The 17112-nt window shown below is 44.0% G+C and overlaps 1 protein-coding gene across 5 annotated transcripts in view; it reads right to left on the bottom strand.

Moving 5' to 3' along the window:
• The window catches only part of CYFIP1 (cytoplasmic FMR1 interacting protein 1), a 124757-nt gene that overhangs the window by 9240 nt on the left and 98405 nt on the right, over positions 1-17112 (bottom strand). For all 5 annotated transcript variants that reach the window (XM_054009016.1, XM_054008987.1, XM_054008997.1 and 2 more), the window contains 2 exons: positions 12679-12769; positions 5803-5933 (listed from right to left, as the gene is read on the bottom strand). In XM_054009016.1, the coding sequence (XP_053864991.1) occupies positions 5803-5933; positions 12679-12769 (222 nt within the window). The remainder of the gene's footprint in view (positions 1-5802; positions 5934-12678; positions 12770-17112) is intronic.

Here is a 17112-nt window from a genome sequence, read left to right as displayed (position 1 = left end):
CTCTCTTTGCCCTCCTTCCCTACAAGGAAATACATTCGATGAAGAACTGGCATAGCTTTGTTAGTGACAGGTTTTTGTGTTTTTAATGGGCGGAGAAGAATGGCAATAGTGGGGAAATTAGAGTAATGGAGCAGGAAAGAGAAGGAGGAGAGGGACAGTCATAACATCCTTGCCTGATGATGGGCAGACAATAACATAGTCATCATGGCAAAGGTTAGCCTAAGGAGGGCTGTATGGATAGCGTCAGGGAGCTGTTCCCCCATGCATAAAGGGCAATGTGGGTAGCATGAAGGTGCTTATGGAGAAGGTTGACTGGTGGGTGGTAATGGCTGGGAATGCTGCCACAGCAATGAAGGGGGGTGGTCAATCAGCTAGGTAGGATTAGGCTACGTTGCAAAGGTAGACAAGAAGCTTATGTGAGCTGGAGAGGAGAAAAAGGAACCAGAGGAGGGATTCAAGAGAGGGGTGCTGTGGTCAGAACAAACAGCCAGGAAGATCTTAGCAGTAGCATTTTAAATGGACTATCTGAATGTTGCAGTAGTCAAGGCCAAATGAGTCTAAAAAGAGTCTTTAGACCCGCTTTGGCTTTTGGAATTAGGAAGTAGCGGGAACAGAACCCCTTTCCTCTCAAGTGAAAGGGAACCTCCTTCACAGCTCCCATCTAGAGGGACTGGACTTCTTACTCCAACAGGAGCTCATGAGAAGGGTCACTGAGAGGGGATGGAAAGATAGGGTGGACAGGAACCGGATCATGTAATCCAGTTCTATTGTGCTGAAAACCCAGCAGTCTTAGGTGATCTGGATCCAGGTAGCCAGGAAATAAGAAAGGTGGCTGGAAAATGGGGGTAGCTGGATCTAGTGCAGGGGGGATTGCGATATTGACCTCGAGTGTCTCGTCATAATGAGTGCTTTGATGACTCGGGGTGCCTGGGAGCCGACTGTGTAGGGCCCGTCGAGGAAGATTGCGGAAGGGACCTGCAATCTTCTTCCACTGTTCTCAGCACCCAGTGGTCTGATTTCATGAGGGACCACGCCAGGCTGAAATATAAGAGTTGTCTGAAAACAAGGTGGAGGTGGGGGGAAAGGGCAGGATCTGGTATGGGAACTGATATAACAAGTGCCCATTCAAAAAAATTCTGCTTGGGGACTCCTGGATATTCGTGTGAGCCCGATAATGAGCTGAGGTGGAAGATGGCAGTTGTATGTGCTCATAACCTCTGCCCAGTTCTTAAACAGGTCTCGGCAAGGCGGCAGAGCCAAGAAGCAGACCAGGTGCAGAGGTCTTAAGTGCTTTCCCTAAGATGCTGGGGCATAGACGCCCAGGGTCCTGACAGTGGCTCTAGAATCTTTCAGCCCATGGAAATTTGCATCCGTCTGCAATTTCCCTTAAACAGAAGGTCCTGAATGGACTGCTGAACCTGCATGACCACTACTGATGCCTTTGTTCTAGCAGCCATGTCAGCTGCACCTTCCCTTTCTCCACCAGAGCGGAGAATTCCTGTCTGGACTCCTGCAGCAGCGTGTCCTTGAATTTTGACATGGAGTCCCAGATGTTATAGTTGTACCGCCCAAGTAAGCCTTTCTGGTTGGAGATGTGGAGCTGTAACCCACCAGTAGCATAAATCTTTTTACCAAACAGGTCCAGCTTCTTTGAGTCCTTCAGTTGGTTTGGTTTTTGGGGGGGGGAGGGGAGGGGAAGGGGGGAAGGTGTCACGCCTTGCAGCCCTTTCCTTTCTCTTTCATTGGCCGCTGCAACCACAAGGGACCCAGGAGGGGGGTGGGAATATAAGTATTCATACTACTTGACGGGAACATAGTACTTTTCTCTACTCTTTTTAAGTGGGGGAGCAGAGAGGATAGGGTCTGCCATAGAGACCTGACTGGACCCATAACGGCCTCGTTGAGGGGTAGGGCCACCTTTGACGGGGCCACTGCGGCCAAGATGTTGATCAGACTGTGTGAGGACTCTTTAAACACCTCCACTTCCAGCCCTAGCTTAGAAGCCACCCTTTTCAATAGCTCCTGGTAAGCTCTAAAATCATCCTGCAATGCTGAGATGCTTGGCCCCAACACAGCTTTGTCTGGGGAGGAGGCAGCCTGCACTGGCAGCGGGCCTTCTTCCTCTTCTTCTGCACAGACCACATCATGCAGCCCCAAGTCCTGAGTATTGGTACCAGGCTTGGTACTGGAGCCCGGGTCGGGTGCCAGATGGTGGGGCAGAGGGGCCCTTTTCTCAGACACCACCGAGTACAAACGACTGGAAGGCAGTCCTGATACCGGGGGAAAATCCAACAGATTCCAGAAAAAGGCCACTGCCCACTGGGCCAGGCACCTGGAAGAGCACCCACACCAGGATCCGATGGACCGTAGGTCGTGTACTGGTATTGGCCCGTTGGTTGGGTGCAGGACTCCACCTCTGACTCTGAGGACAAGTTGGCTTGAGGGGACCACGGAGGGATGGTACCCCTCGCTTCCATCAGCCAGTGCCGAGAGTCTGGGGAATGGTGCTGGAGCAGGGAAGTATTTGCCAACATCAGCAGGTCGGTTTCCCTCTGGCCAGTACCAGTGCTGGATAGGAGCTCGGGGCAACATGCTTCCTTCTGCTTGATGACCTCGCCAGTGCCAGAACTTGCCCCACCAGTGTCAGCGGAACCAGGAGAGCCATCAGGTCCCTGACTACTGCAAATGTCTCTGGGGCAGACGGCACCGCGATCCCGCTGGCGCCACAATGTTCACCCGGTGTCAGAGGATGGTGCTTCATTGGACTCAATGGCATTTGTGAGCAGAGTGGAGTCGACAGTGCTGCTTGTGGGCGTAGAGGAGTGGCCGCTGGAAGAGCACTTCATACTAATGCTGAGGTACGCAGTGCAGAGTCCGACTGGCGTGGCTCCGACTCTGGTCTGAGTGCAGCTTCCATCAGGATGGACCTTAGCTTAGCCTCCCTGTCCTTTTTCGTATGAGGCTTGAACTGGCAGCAGGACTCTCATACGTGAGCCTCCCCGAGACACTTCAGACACCTGAAGTGCGGGTTGTCCACTGGCATGGGCGTGCCGCAGGAGGTGCAGGGTTTGAAGCCCAGATACCGGGGCATGCCCGGCCCCAAGGACAGAGGATGTCCTTCTAAACACGTGGGGATCCAAGTATATAACACTCCTACTAATAGAGATAAACTGAAGGTAACTAAACTTGTGAAAGGACGGAATAACAGAACCACCGACGAATGCCTTGCCAAGGCAAGAGAAGTTGTTCCAGTGATCATCAGAGGTGGTAAGAAGGAACTGAGAAGGCACAGGACCGGCCGGGCCCCTTATTACTGGCGCATGAGCGTGTGGCACCAGAGGGCGCTAGAGCCGGCCTGACGGATACCATTGAGGGGAAAATCTGTGGTGACTGTGCATGCAGCATGCGCGCACCTAATGTGGAATAGACATGAGCAAGCACTCAAAAAAGAACAAGGTCTTATAATGGAAAATGTCAGACAAATATAACTAGAGGTGTCGCCACCTGTGCCAACTATAACATTTTCCCCCTTTATACTGCCTTGTATCCACCTGAGAGTCACAAAGCAGCACATAATTTAACCTCACAACATCCCTGTGTATCCTTATTTTACAGACAGGAAAAATTGAAGCAAAAAGATAGAGAGCGACTTGGTCACACAGCAAATCTTTGGCCCAGATCGCCTTAGCCCCCAAACCGTACATCCCATTGTACATTATCTAAGAACATAAGAAGGCCATACTGGGTCAAACCACTGGTCCATCCAGCCCAGTATCCGGTCTTCCGACTCTGGCCAATGCCAGGTGGTTTAGAGGGAATGAACATAACAGGCTATCAACAAATGATCCATCCCCTGTCGCCCATTGCCAGCTTCTGGCAAACAGAGCATGGGGTTACATCCGTGCCCATCCTAGTAATAGCCAAGGAGGACCTATCCTCCTTGAACTTATTTAGTTCTTTTTTGAATCCTGTTATATAGTTTTGGCCTTCACAACATCCTCTGGCAATTAAAAATATAAAAATAAAAAAATGTTTGAGTTGCCATTGCAGCCTTGGCAGATATACTGCCTGGCCCTCAGCTACTACTTAATAGTGATGTTGTGTTACATTGCGTACTTGAGAACATCTAGGAGCTCACTGATGAAGTCTGTTGTGCCAGTTCACTCTATTCTTGAGTTAAATATAGAGCCACATAAATTCTTGATATGCTAACGTTTGTGTTTCTAAAGAGAAAAAAACAGCTCTCTCATTTTCTTTGTCATCTAGTCATTTGTTACACAAACTCTGAGTTTAAAAAACAAATGGAATATTCCATATGTGATCCCCCTTTCCCCTACCAATCTGTCCTGTCCATACAGGGCTATAGGAATTTAACACAAACTCAAGAATTTTAAAACAGAAATAAGTAGGGTGTATCCATTTCAGGGTGTCAACAACCTGAAGACCACCTTATGTGCCACATTAGTTTCTACACATGAATCACAGAATACAAACCCAACACATTGTTATTCCTCTTTTTAGATTCCTAAGAGGCACTCAGATTTTATGACAATAGGAGATCAGAAGTACCCACACAGAGAGAGAACTAACTGCCACCTTCCTCCAAAAAACACTAAGCAAAAGCTGGAGCACAGGATAAGAAGATTACTACATGATATAAGAGAACAGTGTGTTGAAAATATTGCAACCACAGACAGCCAATTTAGTACATAGGGGATTTGGAAGTTGCATCTGTTTTCACTGGTAAAATATTTTCAGATACACTCTTCCATCAAATGGAGTTGCAAGAGGGCATGCATAAATTCATGGTTGGTGCAGTGCCATCTCACTGATATTCAATAACCTACATAGAAAGAGCAATGGCATTAACACCTGAGCTATGATTGACAGTATATGGAGAAACAAAGATTTAAATTTCTACTTTCCATAAATGAGTTTATTTCAAAATGTCCACTAGAATTGCAGATGTTAGAGATGGGAAAAATTTTTCAGGCCTAGTCCACCCCACTGCTAATGCAGGACTGTGCACCACAGTAGGTTTTCTACATTTTTTTCCCCAGTAAAGTGGTAAATGTCCCAAGCGATGGGGAGTACATACTCTCTTAGGCAGACTATGCCATGTTTCACGGCAAAAATGTTGTACTAGCTCTAACAACAAAACATGAGGCAAAGAGTTTTACCAAGTGTGTTCTTTTAGGCTCTTGGGTTTTTACATACAATTTTAGTAGCTTGTGTGATTAGTGCTAGCAGAAGATAACATAAACGGTACAGTCATGATTCTATTTTAATTTTAAGTAGAGGGGCTTATATTGTGTAGACCAAGAGAGGGTACTCCTGGTCTGTGAGCCAAAGCTCTCTTCTGATTTTTTCACACTTTTATTCTAGGACTGATTTTCTCTACCTTCTCTGTGTCCATCTGCTACCACTGTGGCAATTTACCTTTCCTTGTGAAGATAAGATGCACCTACCCATCCCAGCTTTCAGGATGCACAGACCCACCCCAACCACCCATAAACTGGACAGCGAGGAGAGCTGAGAAAGAAGTGGAGCTGGCACGTTCTTCCTTAGCATTCAACCACGTCTATACATTGGTACCAAGTCTGAGCTTTGCAAGGCTGTAAGAGAGAACTCACCAATGTTTCTGCACCCAAAAGATATTTTTTCTTAAGGGAGATTGTTTTACAATTGAAGAAAACTTTCCGAAGTCATGTCTGTAATTTTAGCTTAAGGCATCAATGACAGCGATTTTTGAAGAACGTTTTTGGATACACACAGTTTTAAAGTAACTTCCTAAGCACCTACCAGACTCTGCTCGATGAGTAGACAGAAGAGCACAGCATTTCCCACTTCCCGCAAATTCTGGAAACACACAGTCTTCAGTTCTGCATATTCGACAATGTCCTTCAGCTGATGGTGGAAAAATTCCAGGATACCTGATGTGTGTGTGTGCATATATATATATTTATTTAAAAGAAAAGAAAAAAAATGTGAAAACCTTTGAGGAGTCAAGGCTAATTATTTCAATAGTTATCACATACACATCTATTAACTTACTGAAATCATCTGATAAAAAAATCTAGTTAAGTGGATAAAATCATATGGAACAGAAATAGTTTCCCCTTTACCAAAACAGCAGATAGTAGGGTGAGATGGGGAGTGGAACAAGAAGGAAAAGTTGATGTAGATATCAAGTCCCTCACTGCCTCACTGAGGATGAATATAATTGTAGAGCTTTGTACAACTTTTTTTCTAGTAGCATCTTTCATGCAAGGAATGCAAGCCATGTCTACAGAAGGCGGGGGCAGGGGGGTGGGATAACACATGGAACTGTATCCGGGAAGGCAGAGACCCTGAAAAGGATTTGGGATCATATTGGCAACTGAAGATGAGCTCCCAGTGCAATGCACCTTATATCTAATTTGAATTTGTCTGACTTTAACTTCCAGCTATTGGTTCTTGTGATGCCTTTTTCCGCTAGTTAAAAAGCCCTTTAGTACTTGGTATTTTCTCTCTACCAAGGTACTTACACACCATTATCAAGTTACTTTGATCTTCTTTTGATAAGGTTTATATTTTGTATAACAAAATAAAATAAAATACTGGGTATTATATATCCACACCAAGTAATAGAGCTCCTTGCAGCCACTCTGAAAAAAAAAAATCTGCTTCCTTTGCATAGCCCCAGTCTCCATAAAGGATACGCTGTGAAAGGAGTATGTGTTATAACAAGGCCTTCCTTTATAAACAAACATTTAGCTGGGTCCCATTTCACATGCTGCTATCTTTCACCTGCACTTGAAATTATGGCTTAAGAGCTGCATGTTACCTACTTTGGGTTATTCCAATAAACAACCTACAAGAAGCAAATGAGACACTAAAAAGGTTTTGTTGAAAATATTTCTGGTGTTCAGTTTTACATGATACCTAATAATAAATCCCTGAAAGCTTATTATGTTGTTTTGTCAAACAGTGAGCTTGTTTTAATCCATGCTCTGGATCTACAATTTAGAGTGACCACATGTCCCCAAGCACCAGGAATGTCCTGCTTTTCAGGGCCTGGCCCAGTTGGTTTTACAAAAAAGGTTTTGTCCCAGATTTTTCTTTTTATAAATTCCTGCGACCTGAGACAGTGAAACTGTCAGCAGAATGGCTGAGGGAAAGGACTACCTTCAACTCTCCTGTCACACACTGCCACTCTGCTCTCTCATCACAGTCCCTGCCATGGGACTTCCCAGAGAAGTACCACACACAAACCTGAGGCAGCCCTCCCCAGCCCTGAGTCAGACTCACCCTGCGTCTGGCAAGGTGGAGGAATTCAAATCCTTGATTGATTCAAATTAGAGTGAGGCTTTGTAAAATTAATTGTAATATTTATGCTACTGCAATTTTAGATTAAAGCTCTTTATAAAATAAGTTATAAATGCCAGAATGAGCATGGGATGAGGGTGGTTATTAAATGACACTACCAGTATTCCCCATATGCAATCACCACCTTACCCAGAGGGTGAACAAATTCGCCTACAGGTCTAACTTTATAAGTCAGATGCTATGGAACCCTAAACAACAATTCTACAAACAGCAGTATCTGCTTGAGATCAGAGCAGAAAGTATCTTCAAGTTTTGGCTAGTGCTTCGGCTACTGCTTCAGTGACACCAACCTTTATCTATATCTGACCACATCATAAGTAGTACATATGTCACTTTTGGAAAAGATTAAGCAATTAATATACAACAAAAAAGGAGGAAACCTTTCTAGGAGCCTTTAAAAAAAACTAACATCACCAGAGTCCTGGCAGCGATAGTCTTATTTCTTTGTCTGCAGCATTCCTTCTTCCCACTAATTTGTGAACATAAATGCAATAGGCAAATTTGTAAGTTATTGAATCATCTGAATATATACAATATCTCCAAGATAAATACATTTAGGTTTTTTTCCAGGCTAACAGTAATTTTAATTAAATCCCTTCATTTGTACAAGGCTGGGGAGGATAGGTGTAACTAGGAAGTATTTAATGTTATTCGTACATATAACCTCTGCAGCTGTCTTACATCACTCTCATCAGAAACAAAGGTTGTTTGATATAAAATGTATTTCGTAAATGCAGAGGATTAACAAAGGATTAGGCCCCATCTCTGCTTCCTAAATCCTATCTCAAAAGAGCTCACATGGCAGATGTCACATTTCAGTGATGTGGTCTGGCTTTCTAAATTAATTAGCACACAGATTAAGTCGACATAGGCAATTTAAAATGGGTTGGATTTCTCCATTTAAGGTTTCCTTTCCTTTTCTATAAAACTATCCTGCTTCATAGCTAAAAGCTCTTGTCAACCATGTCCCAAAGGTCTAAAAGAACACAAAATTTGCTACTATAGTATGTTTGAAGTATAGACTAATGACATTTGTTCTTTCAAAGAACTGAGCTGGGCTCTATGATTTTCTGCACAGTGCCTTTTGGGTTTTTATTATTAAATGAAATCTCTGCTACTGTTCATTATAAAATGCCTCCTAACAAGCAGTGTGCTACGGCATAACCTTTAATTTTATGTTCTCTCATAGAACTTTTAATACAAACTCTGGCCCTGACCATGCAAAGAAATACACACATACTTAACTTTATGTGCTTTGTGTCCCACTGACTTCAGTTGGATTATGCTCTGTGCACATATATTTGTTTTTGAATGATCAGGGCCTGCATGCATTACACACATTGCTTATTGTATTCACTGAACAAAAATTATGTTATTCTGTTTTTCATATTTAGAAGATTATTTATTGTCTAGCCAAGGCCACTTTGTTTTCATCTGATGAAAATGCTTTTTCAATTTCTGCCTTGTTTTCTGACAATTAACTAGAATATTTTTTCCCCCATCGAGTACATATAGAGATTTGAAGGCTATCTCCAAGGCAATCAGCTTTCAAATTACCTCAGTGAAATTCTTTCATTTTCCTTTCTGCAATGAAATCTCAAATTCAGAATACTAAACGCTTGAAAGTAAAGGTTCATTTTGGTAAGTAAACTGCTATCAGACCTTTCAAAGGGGCCTTCCCCTCCTTCTCCCTACCTCCTCAATAGTCCATGCCTTCTCCTGCCTACCTCTGACATACATCCCCTCCCCAATACACTCCTGTGAGCCCTGCCTCCCTCCAAATTCCCTCCGCAAAGGAGAGTCTTCAGAGTAACCTACAACATACTTCCTTCCAGTCTCACCCCAGCAGGCTCCAGTGAGCCTCCTCCCCCCATCCACCTCCCCACAGATGAGCTCCTGTTCCCATAGCCCCCAGTTTGTTAAAAAAGCCCAAAGAATCAGTTGCTGTCAAAGCCCTTCTGCTGTGTCCTGGAACTCCAGTTTGTGTGCACTCAGAAGAGGCAACTCCCCAAATTGCTGTGGGAGAGATTTCACCTGGGGTGAAACATTCCCAAATATTTTAAAGGATAGAAAAAACAGTTTCAGTGTGGTTCAGGGATTCTTTTGGGTCATACTTTGTCCTAAGCCAGGTTTTGCCCCCCCGACTCTATTTTCATATGCATTTTCAAACTTAGTCACAAAATTTGACATAAACTTTAAAAAAAAGTTTACTCCAATGCAATCTTCAGGTGGTAATTTATTTAATAATAATTTTTAAAAAGTCTATCCCCTCTCTCTGTTTATATTTTGGAAGGCTCTGTCTTCACCGCTCCCTTTTTAAATCTTTCCCTCTGCAGGTTTTCCAGCAGTAGCACAAATCTAACCTTATCACTGCAGCAGCGCTGACATAAGCACTTTTTTTCTGATTCCCAAGGACATTTTAGTATGGCTAGATGATCAAAAACAACTGTAGTCATATTCAAACACTACAAGAAATTAGTAATAGAAAAGAAAAAGACAAATATGGGACAATTATATTTCTAAGATGACTTAAACGGATAAATAAAATATGCTTAAATATGCAAGACAGTGTTCCTTTAAGAACTTGAGAGCTACTGCAATGTCCCCCCCTCACCTCCAAAATCCTTTAGTTTAATGCAGTCATAAAAATATTTATCTAAAATACAGGATGAGTAAGTTGCACACCACTTAAAGATCGTTTCTATGGAAACAAAATCTTTGGCAAGGAGGCCTCTTGAACTCAGCTGCCCATATCTCCATCCTCTGTTCCTTTTAGCATGGATAAAGAGTCATTAAAAATCCGAAAGGACAGACATGATTGGAATTGCTCAAGTCCTATATAATTAATGGCATCCAATAAAACATTCCAAATGAAAACTCTGAGCTGTGTAATGTAATTAGGGGCTTACTAAGTGTACTCAGATAGAGAATGATGGCTATTCATATGTAGATGTGAACTGGGAAATAGATTCTGAATTGATAAATGTGCAGTACATTAAGCCAGTCCAGATCCTTATGCATTAAAGCTTTGGATCAGAGCAGCAGCTTTGGTCTTTGTGGCTAGGCAGCTGAGACAATGAGAGCGATGTGTGAATGAGTTTGTACCAGAGAACTAAAATAGCAACTGAGTATCTTCAGTGATACCCATGCGTATTGCTAGTACAGTTACACATTTGTTTAAGGTACTTGTGCTGAGAGCTATAGGAGGTGGAGGAGTGGACAGCGCATAGAAGTTATGGCCTATACGCTTCCCTCCACTAACGTGAGCCAAGAGGAGCAAAACATGGAAGAAACTGGTACGGGGAAGGGTGGGACAGAAGGGAGAGGACAGAGCAGTGACTGTACAGCACACATCCCTCCCCTCTCAGTCTGCCGGGTTAGGGCTGTGTAGGCCAGAGGGAGGAAGAAGCGACAGGGGCGACTCTATGTTTTTGCCTCCCCAAGCACGGCAGGCAGGAGGCTTTCGGTGGCATGCCTGCGGGCGGTCCGCTGGTCATGCCGATTCGGCGGCATGCCTGTGGGAGATCTGCTGGTGCCGCACCATCCCCACCACCGAATTGCCGCAAAAGCCGCGGGACCGACGGATCTCCCACAGGCATGCCACCGAAAAGCCGCCTGCCTGCCGCCCTTACAGTAACCAGCAGGCCACCCCTCGCAGCTTGCCACCCCAGGAACGCGCTTGCTGCCCTGCTGCCTGGAGCCACCCCTGAGGCTGAAGAGGGATGGCTACTGTCTGCAACATTTTCTCCCCACAGACAATAACACTGGTTCCCCCATGTCACACTAAGCTTTCCCCTCCCTCCCCCCTACCCTCACAGCAGGGAGGGTTGGGGCAGCAGCCAACAGAGATCATGAAAATATAGTATGGTTCCAGAGGGATCAATGCTGCTATTGGGGAGAGGGTCACACAGGGAGTAATGTGAACGCCCTGAGTCTCCAAACAAGTTTTCTGTTCAGTTTCTTATACCACACCCATCACCTGTGGTTTCCGAGCACCATCCCGTAGTGCACTGAGGAACATGACCAGCATCTGCTATGTGAGGTTTCTCCTTCTCTTCCTCCAAAAGGGAAGATAACATGTTATTTTTTCTAAATGTATTTTATGCTATGGTGTTTTTATTAGTGAAGACCAGGTCGAAGAAACGCAGATGGCACTTGGAAAGGAAAGTGCCGAGGTCTGAGAAAGCTTAGCTCCAAAAGAAGGCATCTCTGTCTCCTACACAAATGAGTTTTACCCTTCCTGAGTTTTATCCTTCCGTAGAAAGAGTCCTCTGAGGAGTCCTAAGCAGATTTCTCCAAGGAGCCCAGGCAACTTCTTCCCTGCTGCTCATTCCTCAGGGCAGGAGGGACCCCATCCCCAAAAAGAATCTTCTGACGCAATCTCGCCAAGGTGAAATTCACCTTCCTAATCCTTATTCAGGCTCTCCCCACATAGGGGCCTACGTGGCTCTATGTATGGTAGCACCTGTTGCTTATTCCTAAATCCAGGCACAAAGGACATCTAAACACTTCAAATTTTTTATAATGGTTAATTGATATGACTCATCCATTTCTATGCTCCAGAGAGAAAAACAGGAAGGAACACTTAGCAAATCTTTGATTTGGTTCAGCCTTTGCAGTGAGAGTCAAATATGCTATGGGAAGCAAAATCAACCTTATTCCAGTTTAATAAACCTAAGTAACACAGGAAAAATAAAAGAATGCTCTAAAGGTGGGTGGCAAATATAAGGATTCATTTGTGTTGTTAGAAGTTGTGGAAAAGGGGTGTTTGAGGGTAGGAAAGCCATTTCAAAATTGGAATCAACAGTATGACAAATACTAATTAGCAATTAATTCTCTTTTGTGGCATCCAGCTTCCAGAGTAGCTTCTTCTCCTCCAACTACTGTGACTCATTAAATGGCTAGGACGCCCCCAGCAAACCTTAAACGTAATTATTCTGCAGAACTATATCCCAGTTTGCACTGAGTACTCCTTCAAAGATTGTCTAATACACTGTATCTTATATCTGACAAGGACAAGAAATAAGCAGGAAACTTTTCCAGAGAACTGGGAACTAGATTACAGAGATTTAAACAGAACTGCTATTTGAAATTGCAAGGCTGGGAACCCTATGTAAGTATGAAAGAGAGCAATAGAAGATTTAGAAACAATTCCTATTCTGCCCCTACACTCATTGCCCAATGGCTATTTGAGAGCAAATAATTTACAATGAGATGTACATACATGAATTGTTTATAAAAATATACTGGAAGCCAGGAATTAATGTCCTCTTATTAATGCAATGGTGGTAACATCAAAGGTAAACCAACCTGGAGAGCCATATTCGTGTCTAGGTAACCTACAGATTTTAGGCATCACTTCCATCAAGGTCTTCACATACTGAAGAATCGTGCCCTGCAACTAAGGGAAGACAGACATGCATTAACATATTATTGTTGGTGAACTAATAAAGACGACATTTATGCAGTTCATTCTACATATAAACTGAATATGCTCTAAAATCTTGTGTTTCTTAACTCTGTGTGTCCTATAGTTCTTCCAATAATCTTTGTACTCTTAAAGAAACAGCTTTTTAAAAGAAATTATTGTAGTTGCATCTTCTTAAAAAAAAAGCCTGTGAGGAAGTACAGCAGAGCTAATGAACTCTTCATGGGACTAACAGTGTTACCATTTCACAAGTTTTTGACCCAAAAGCCCAAACCGTTAAGAGCAACTGAACTGGGTGACAGTTCAGAGCCCTGATCCTGCCAGTGATCCTCATTCTTCTGTACATAAATAACTTTATGCATGCAAGTAATCCCACTGACTTCAATATGACTTCTCGGGTATGTTAAATTACTCATGTGTGTGAAGGGTTGCAGGTTTGGGGTCTAAATGTCCAGGCTGTACAAATGTGTTAAAACTGAATTGGTCATAGGTATCAAAGACAAACATATCGCTTCCCCAACACATTTTTTTCCTTCACTGTATTGCTAATTGTTGATTTAGAAGGGCTTCCGTTAAAAAAAAAAAAATGTTGCTGATTTAAGGTTTCTATCATCAAATGATAAGAAGACTTCATATCTGAGCACGTTATAAACAAATGTGCATTATTTACATATTATTAACCACTCTCAGTGTGTGTTACAGTGGCAATAGCACAATAGCCAAGGCCAATAGAAAAATCTTATCTAGGAAACAAAGGCCCAAAACATATATAAAAAGTTACATTATTCATTAATTTATTTATTAAGGTTGCAAATCAAGCACCTACAAGTTAGGAAATGCCAGAATTAAGGATGCCCCAGCAACATGAATTCAGGCCCCTCTTGTGCATAGGTACTGGGGTGCTGTCTTTAATTACATTATCACATACCATTCAGTACACAGCTCTCTTCTCCCACCCAACCCCATATCCCAGCCTGTCTCTTAATATCGCCTCTGGGATATCTTCTAATTTGGCCAAAACCAAACTTTCTCATCTTCCCTCCCAAAGCTTCTCCACTTACCCAACTCTCCATTGCTGTCAACACCATCACCAATTTGGTGGTTGTTCTGGAGTTTCCCCTCCCTTTCCCTTGCCCAACACCTTCAAGGCCATAACCAAATCCCACTGCTTCTTTGTCCTCAACATCTCCAAGATCTATCCTTTCCATCCCCATAGCCAAATCCCTCATTCAGGCTCTCAGCAAAAGGAAGGATGGTCCAGTGGTTAGAGCACCAGCCTAGGACATGGGAGACTTGGGTACGTTTCCCTGCTCCACCACAGAATTCCCCCGTGAGCTTCAGCAGTCACTTAGCCTCTCTGTGCTTCAGTTCCCCCATCTACAAAGTGGGGATAACAATGCTTCCCTACTTCACAGAGGGGTTTTGTGAGAATAAATATATTAAAGATTGTGAAATGCTTTGAGATATATATAGATGAAAAGCACTATATAGGAGTGTAGAAGTATTACATCCCAACTTTGTCCCCTGCCATCCAAACAAAATGCAGCCACTATCATCATCTTCCTTTTCTTACTAGATCATGTCATTCCCCTTGTCAAATCTTTCCATCTGCTAGCCCATCAAGTTTAAGCTTCTTGTCATCACCTTCAAAAGCCTATCCCACCCTACTCAGAGGTGCGGTGCCTGTGTGGTTAAGGCACTCACCTACAATCCTGAAAGTCATGGGCTTGAGTCTCACCCACTCTCACACAGAAAGGCCACCTCCAGTTCACCCAGCTGCAAAATGGGTAACTGATCCATCGGATTAGGACAGTGGTTTTCAAACTTTTTTTCTGGGGACACAGCTGAAGAAAATTGTTGATGCCTGTGACCCAACGGAGCTGGGGATGAGGGGCTCGGTGTGTGGGAGGGGCTCATGGGTGAGAGTGTGAGGGCTGTGGGGCGGGGCCGGGAATGAGGGGTTCAGGGTGTGGGAAGGGGCTCTGGGCTGGGGCAGGGGTTGGGGTCCGGGAGGGGGGTCAGGGCTCTCAGCTGGAGGCTCTGGGCTGGGGCCGGGGATGAGGGATTTGGGGTGCAGGAAGGGGTTCCAGGTTTGGGGGGGGCTCAGGGCTGGGGTAGGGGCTTGGGGCACAGAGTTGGGTCACCAACTTACCTCCGGCTGCTCCTGGTCAGCGGCATAGCCGGGGTGCAGAGGCAGGCTTCCCACCTGTCCTGGCACTGCAGACCGCGCTGCACCCGAGAAGCGGCCAGAAGCAGGTCCGGCTCCTAGGCGGAGGCACGCAAACAGCTCCACGCAGCTCTCGTCCGCAGGCACCACCCCCCAGCCGGTGCTCGGGGTGGGGGCAGCACGCAGAGCCCCATGGCCCCCCTGCCTAAAAGCCGGACCTGCTGCTGGCTGCAGCGCGTTGTCGGAACAGGTAGGCACTAGCCTGCCTTAGCTGGACAGCACCGCTGTTGGGACTTTTAACGTCCCGGTCGGCGGTGCTGACCAGAGCCGCTAAGGGTCCCTGGGTGCGGAGCAAAGCGACCCAGTGCCTTACATGCCACGACTCAGTACTGGGTTGCGATCCAAACCTTGAAAAACACTGGATTAGGATAGTCAAAGGCAGTCAACATGATGCTGGCCACATCACCATTGGCTATGAAACTGACACGCCTTAACTGCATCAGCCCAATAAGCCAGTGGCTCAGGGGAACTTTGACCCTACTTCTCCTGTGGTGAAAACTGGCATTGTCCCAAAACCCTCTGTTCCACCTGTTTCCAGTCTTGTCTGCCTGCTTGTGAACTTCTCACACATTCCCTCCATGCCTTCTTCCAGGTGGCCCCCTACATACTGGTGTGACCTGTCTGAGCTCAACCGCAGCAACTTGCTCCTCTTCACATTTAGGTCCCTCTTAAAGATCCATCACTAGCATGCTGCCTTCAATGAATAAAGTTGACTTGTCAAAATACTGTTTCTTCCTTGCCCTAACTTCTGTCTATCCTTCGACTGCCAGGTCCTCTAGCAGGAGCCACCCCTGCTTAAATACCAGTAAGGGTCTCTCATGTTGGGGAAATATTATAAACAAAATGTTGATTATGAGGACAGATTCTTAATAATACAGTTATCCATGTAAATATCACTAGACTGGTCAGACTTGACATTTATCTGTAGAGCAGAAAGGTTGAGAGAGATCAAGACTTTTTTTTTTTTTTTAAATCCCCCACACGTTCACAAACTTCTGTAAAAAAAATGCCATGATATTTGTTATTTAAAATGCCATTAAATTTCTACTTGGGTGGCCCCCCACTATCACGTCTACTGCACTCAAGCATCATGGGAAAAATTTTAGAACAAAAATCCTACTAAAGAATTAGTCAAATAAATGCAATCGTAAACTAAATAAGAGTTCTCCTCCTAAAAGCATTTCCTCCTTTCCCTTTGTTTGACATCCTACATTGATCACCTTGCTGGATTCCCATGACAGCTATAAAGTCATTGGGTTATTTTAGGTTGTAAGCTTGATGAGGCAGGAGGAGGAGACAGAAATACTTCTACGTGCCCAATAGCAGGCAATCTCCTTCCAGTTACACAAAGGGCCATCTATAAAGATAAAAAAGAAGGTTGTGTGGATAACTTCTCTGACATATGGTCTGAACACTAGTCTAAACAAGCTTGATACTGTGCACTGCTAGATCAGTCTTAAAGACTAAACCTTCCTTGTTTTCTAGTACTGTACTTGGTCAGCTGGCAATAACAATATTCCCTGAAAAAAGGGAAGGCAGAAAAAACATTTCAGCTGCTGCTCAAATACGCAAAGAAATTTTGTAATCAGAACACAACTAATTTGGAGTGAATTTAGCTGGAACAGCTGTACTTCATTTTTCATACATGATTGTCCAGGCCCTACCAACACTCTCTCTCCACATATGACTATCTAAAAACTCTCCTCCTAAAGAGAGAAGTTGGGATATTTGAAGCAGTCTAGAGGATTTTAGAAACATACTTTCCATTGATTTCAATGGAAGATCTAGGGGATTTAGACACATACCTTCAATTGAAACTAATGCAAGATGGGTGTCTAAATTCCCTAGACTACACGGATAATCTCAACTAGAGTTATCTTTCCACAAGAATTTCTAATTTCCCAAAAACAAAATGTTACAGTATGCATACATCTGACATTAAAGCAATTTTACTTCATCTTTTGAATCAAGGGCCTTATAACAGGAACTGTCTCTCATATTTCTGTATTGTTTTAAAAATCACTTCAGATATTGAAGTGTTTTTTGGGGGGAGTGGATAATTTTTCACTTCAGTTTTAAAGAGCTGTAT

This window comes from Malaclemys terrapin, chromosome 1 (assembly GCF_027887155.1).
Source record: "Malaclemys terrapin pileata isolate rMalTer1 chromosome 1, rMalTer1.hap1, whole genome shotgun sequence".
Classification (NCBI taxonomy): domain Eukaryota; kingdom Metazoa; phylum Chordata; order Testudines; family Emydidae; genus Malaclemys; species Malaclemys terrapin.
This window is presented reverse-complemented; position numbering and strand designations above follow the sequence as displayed.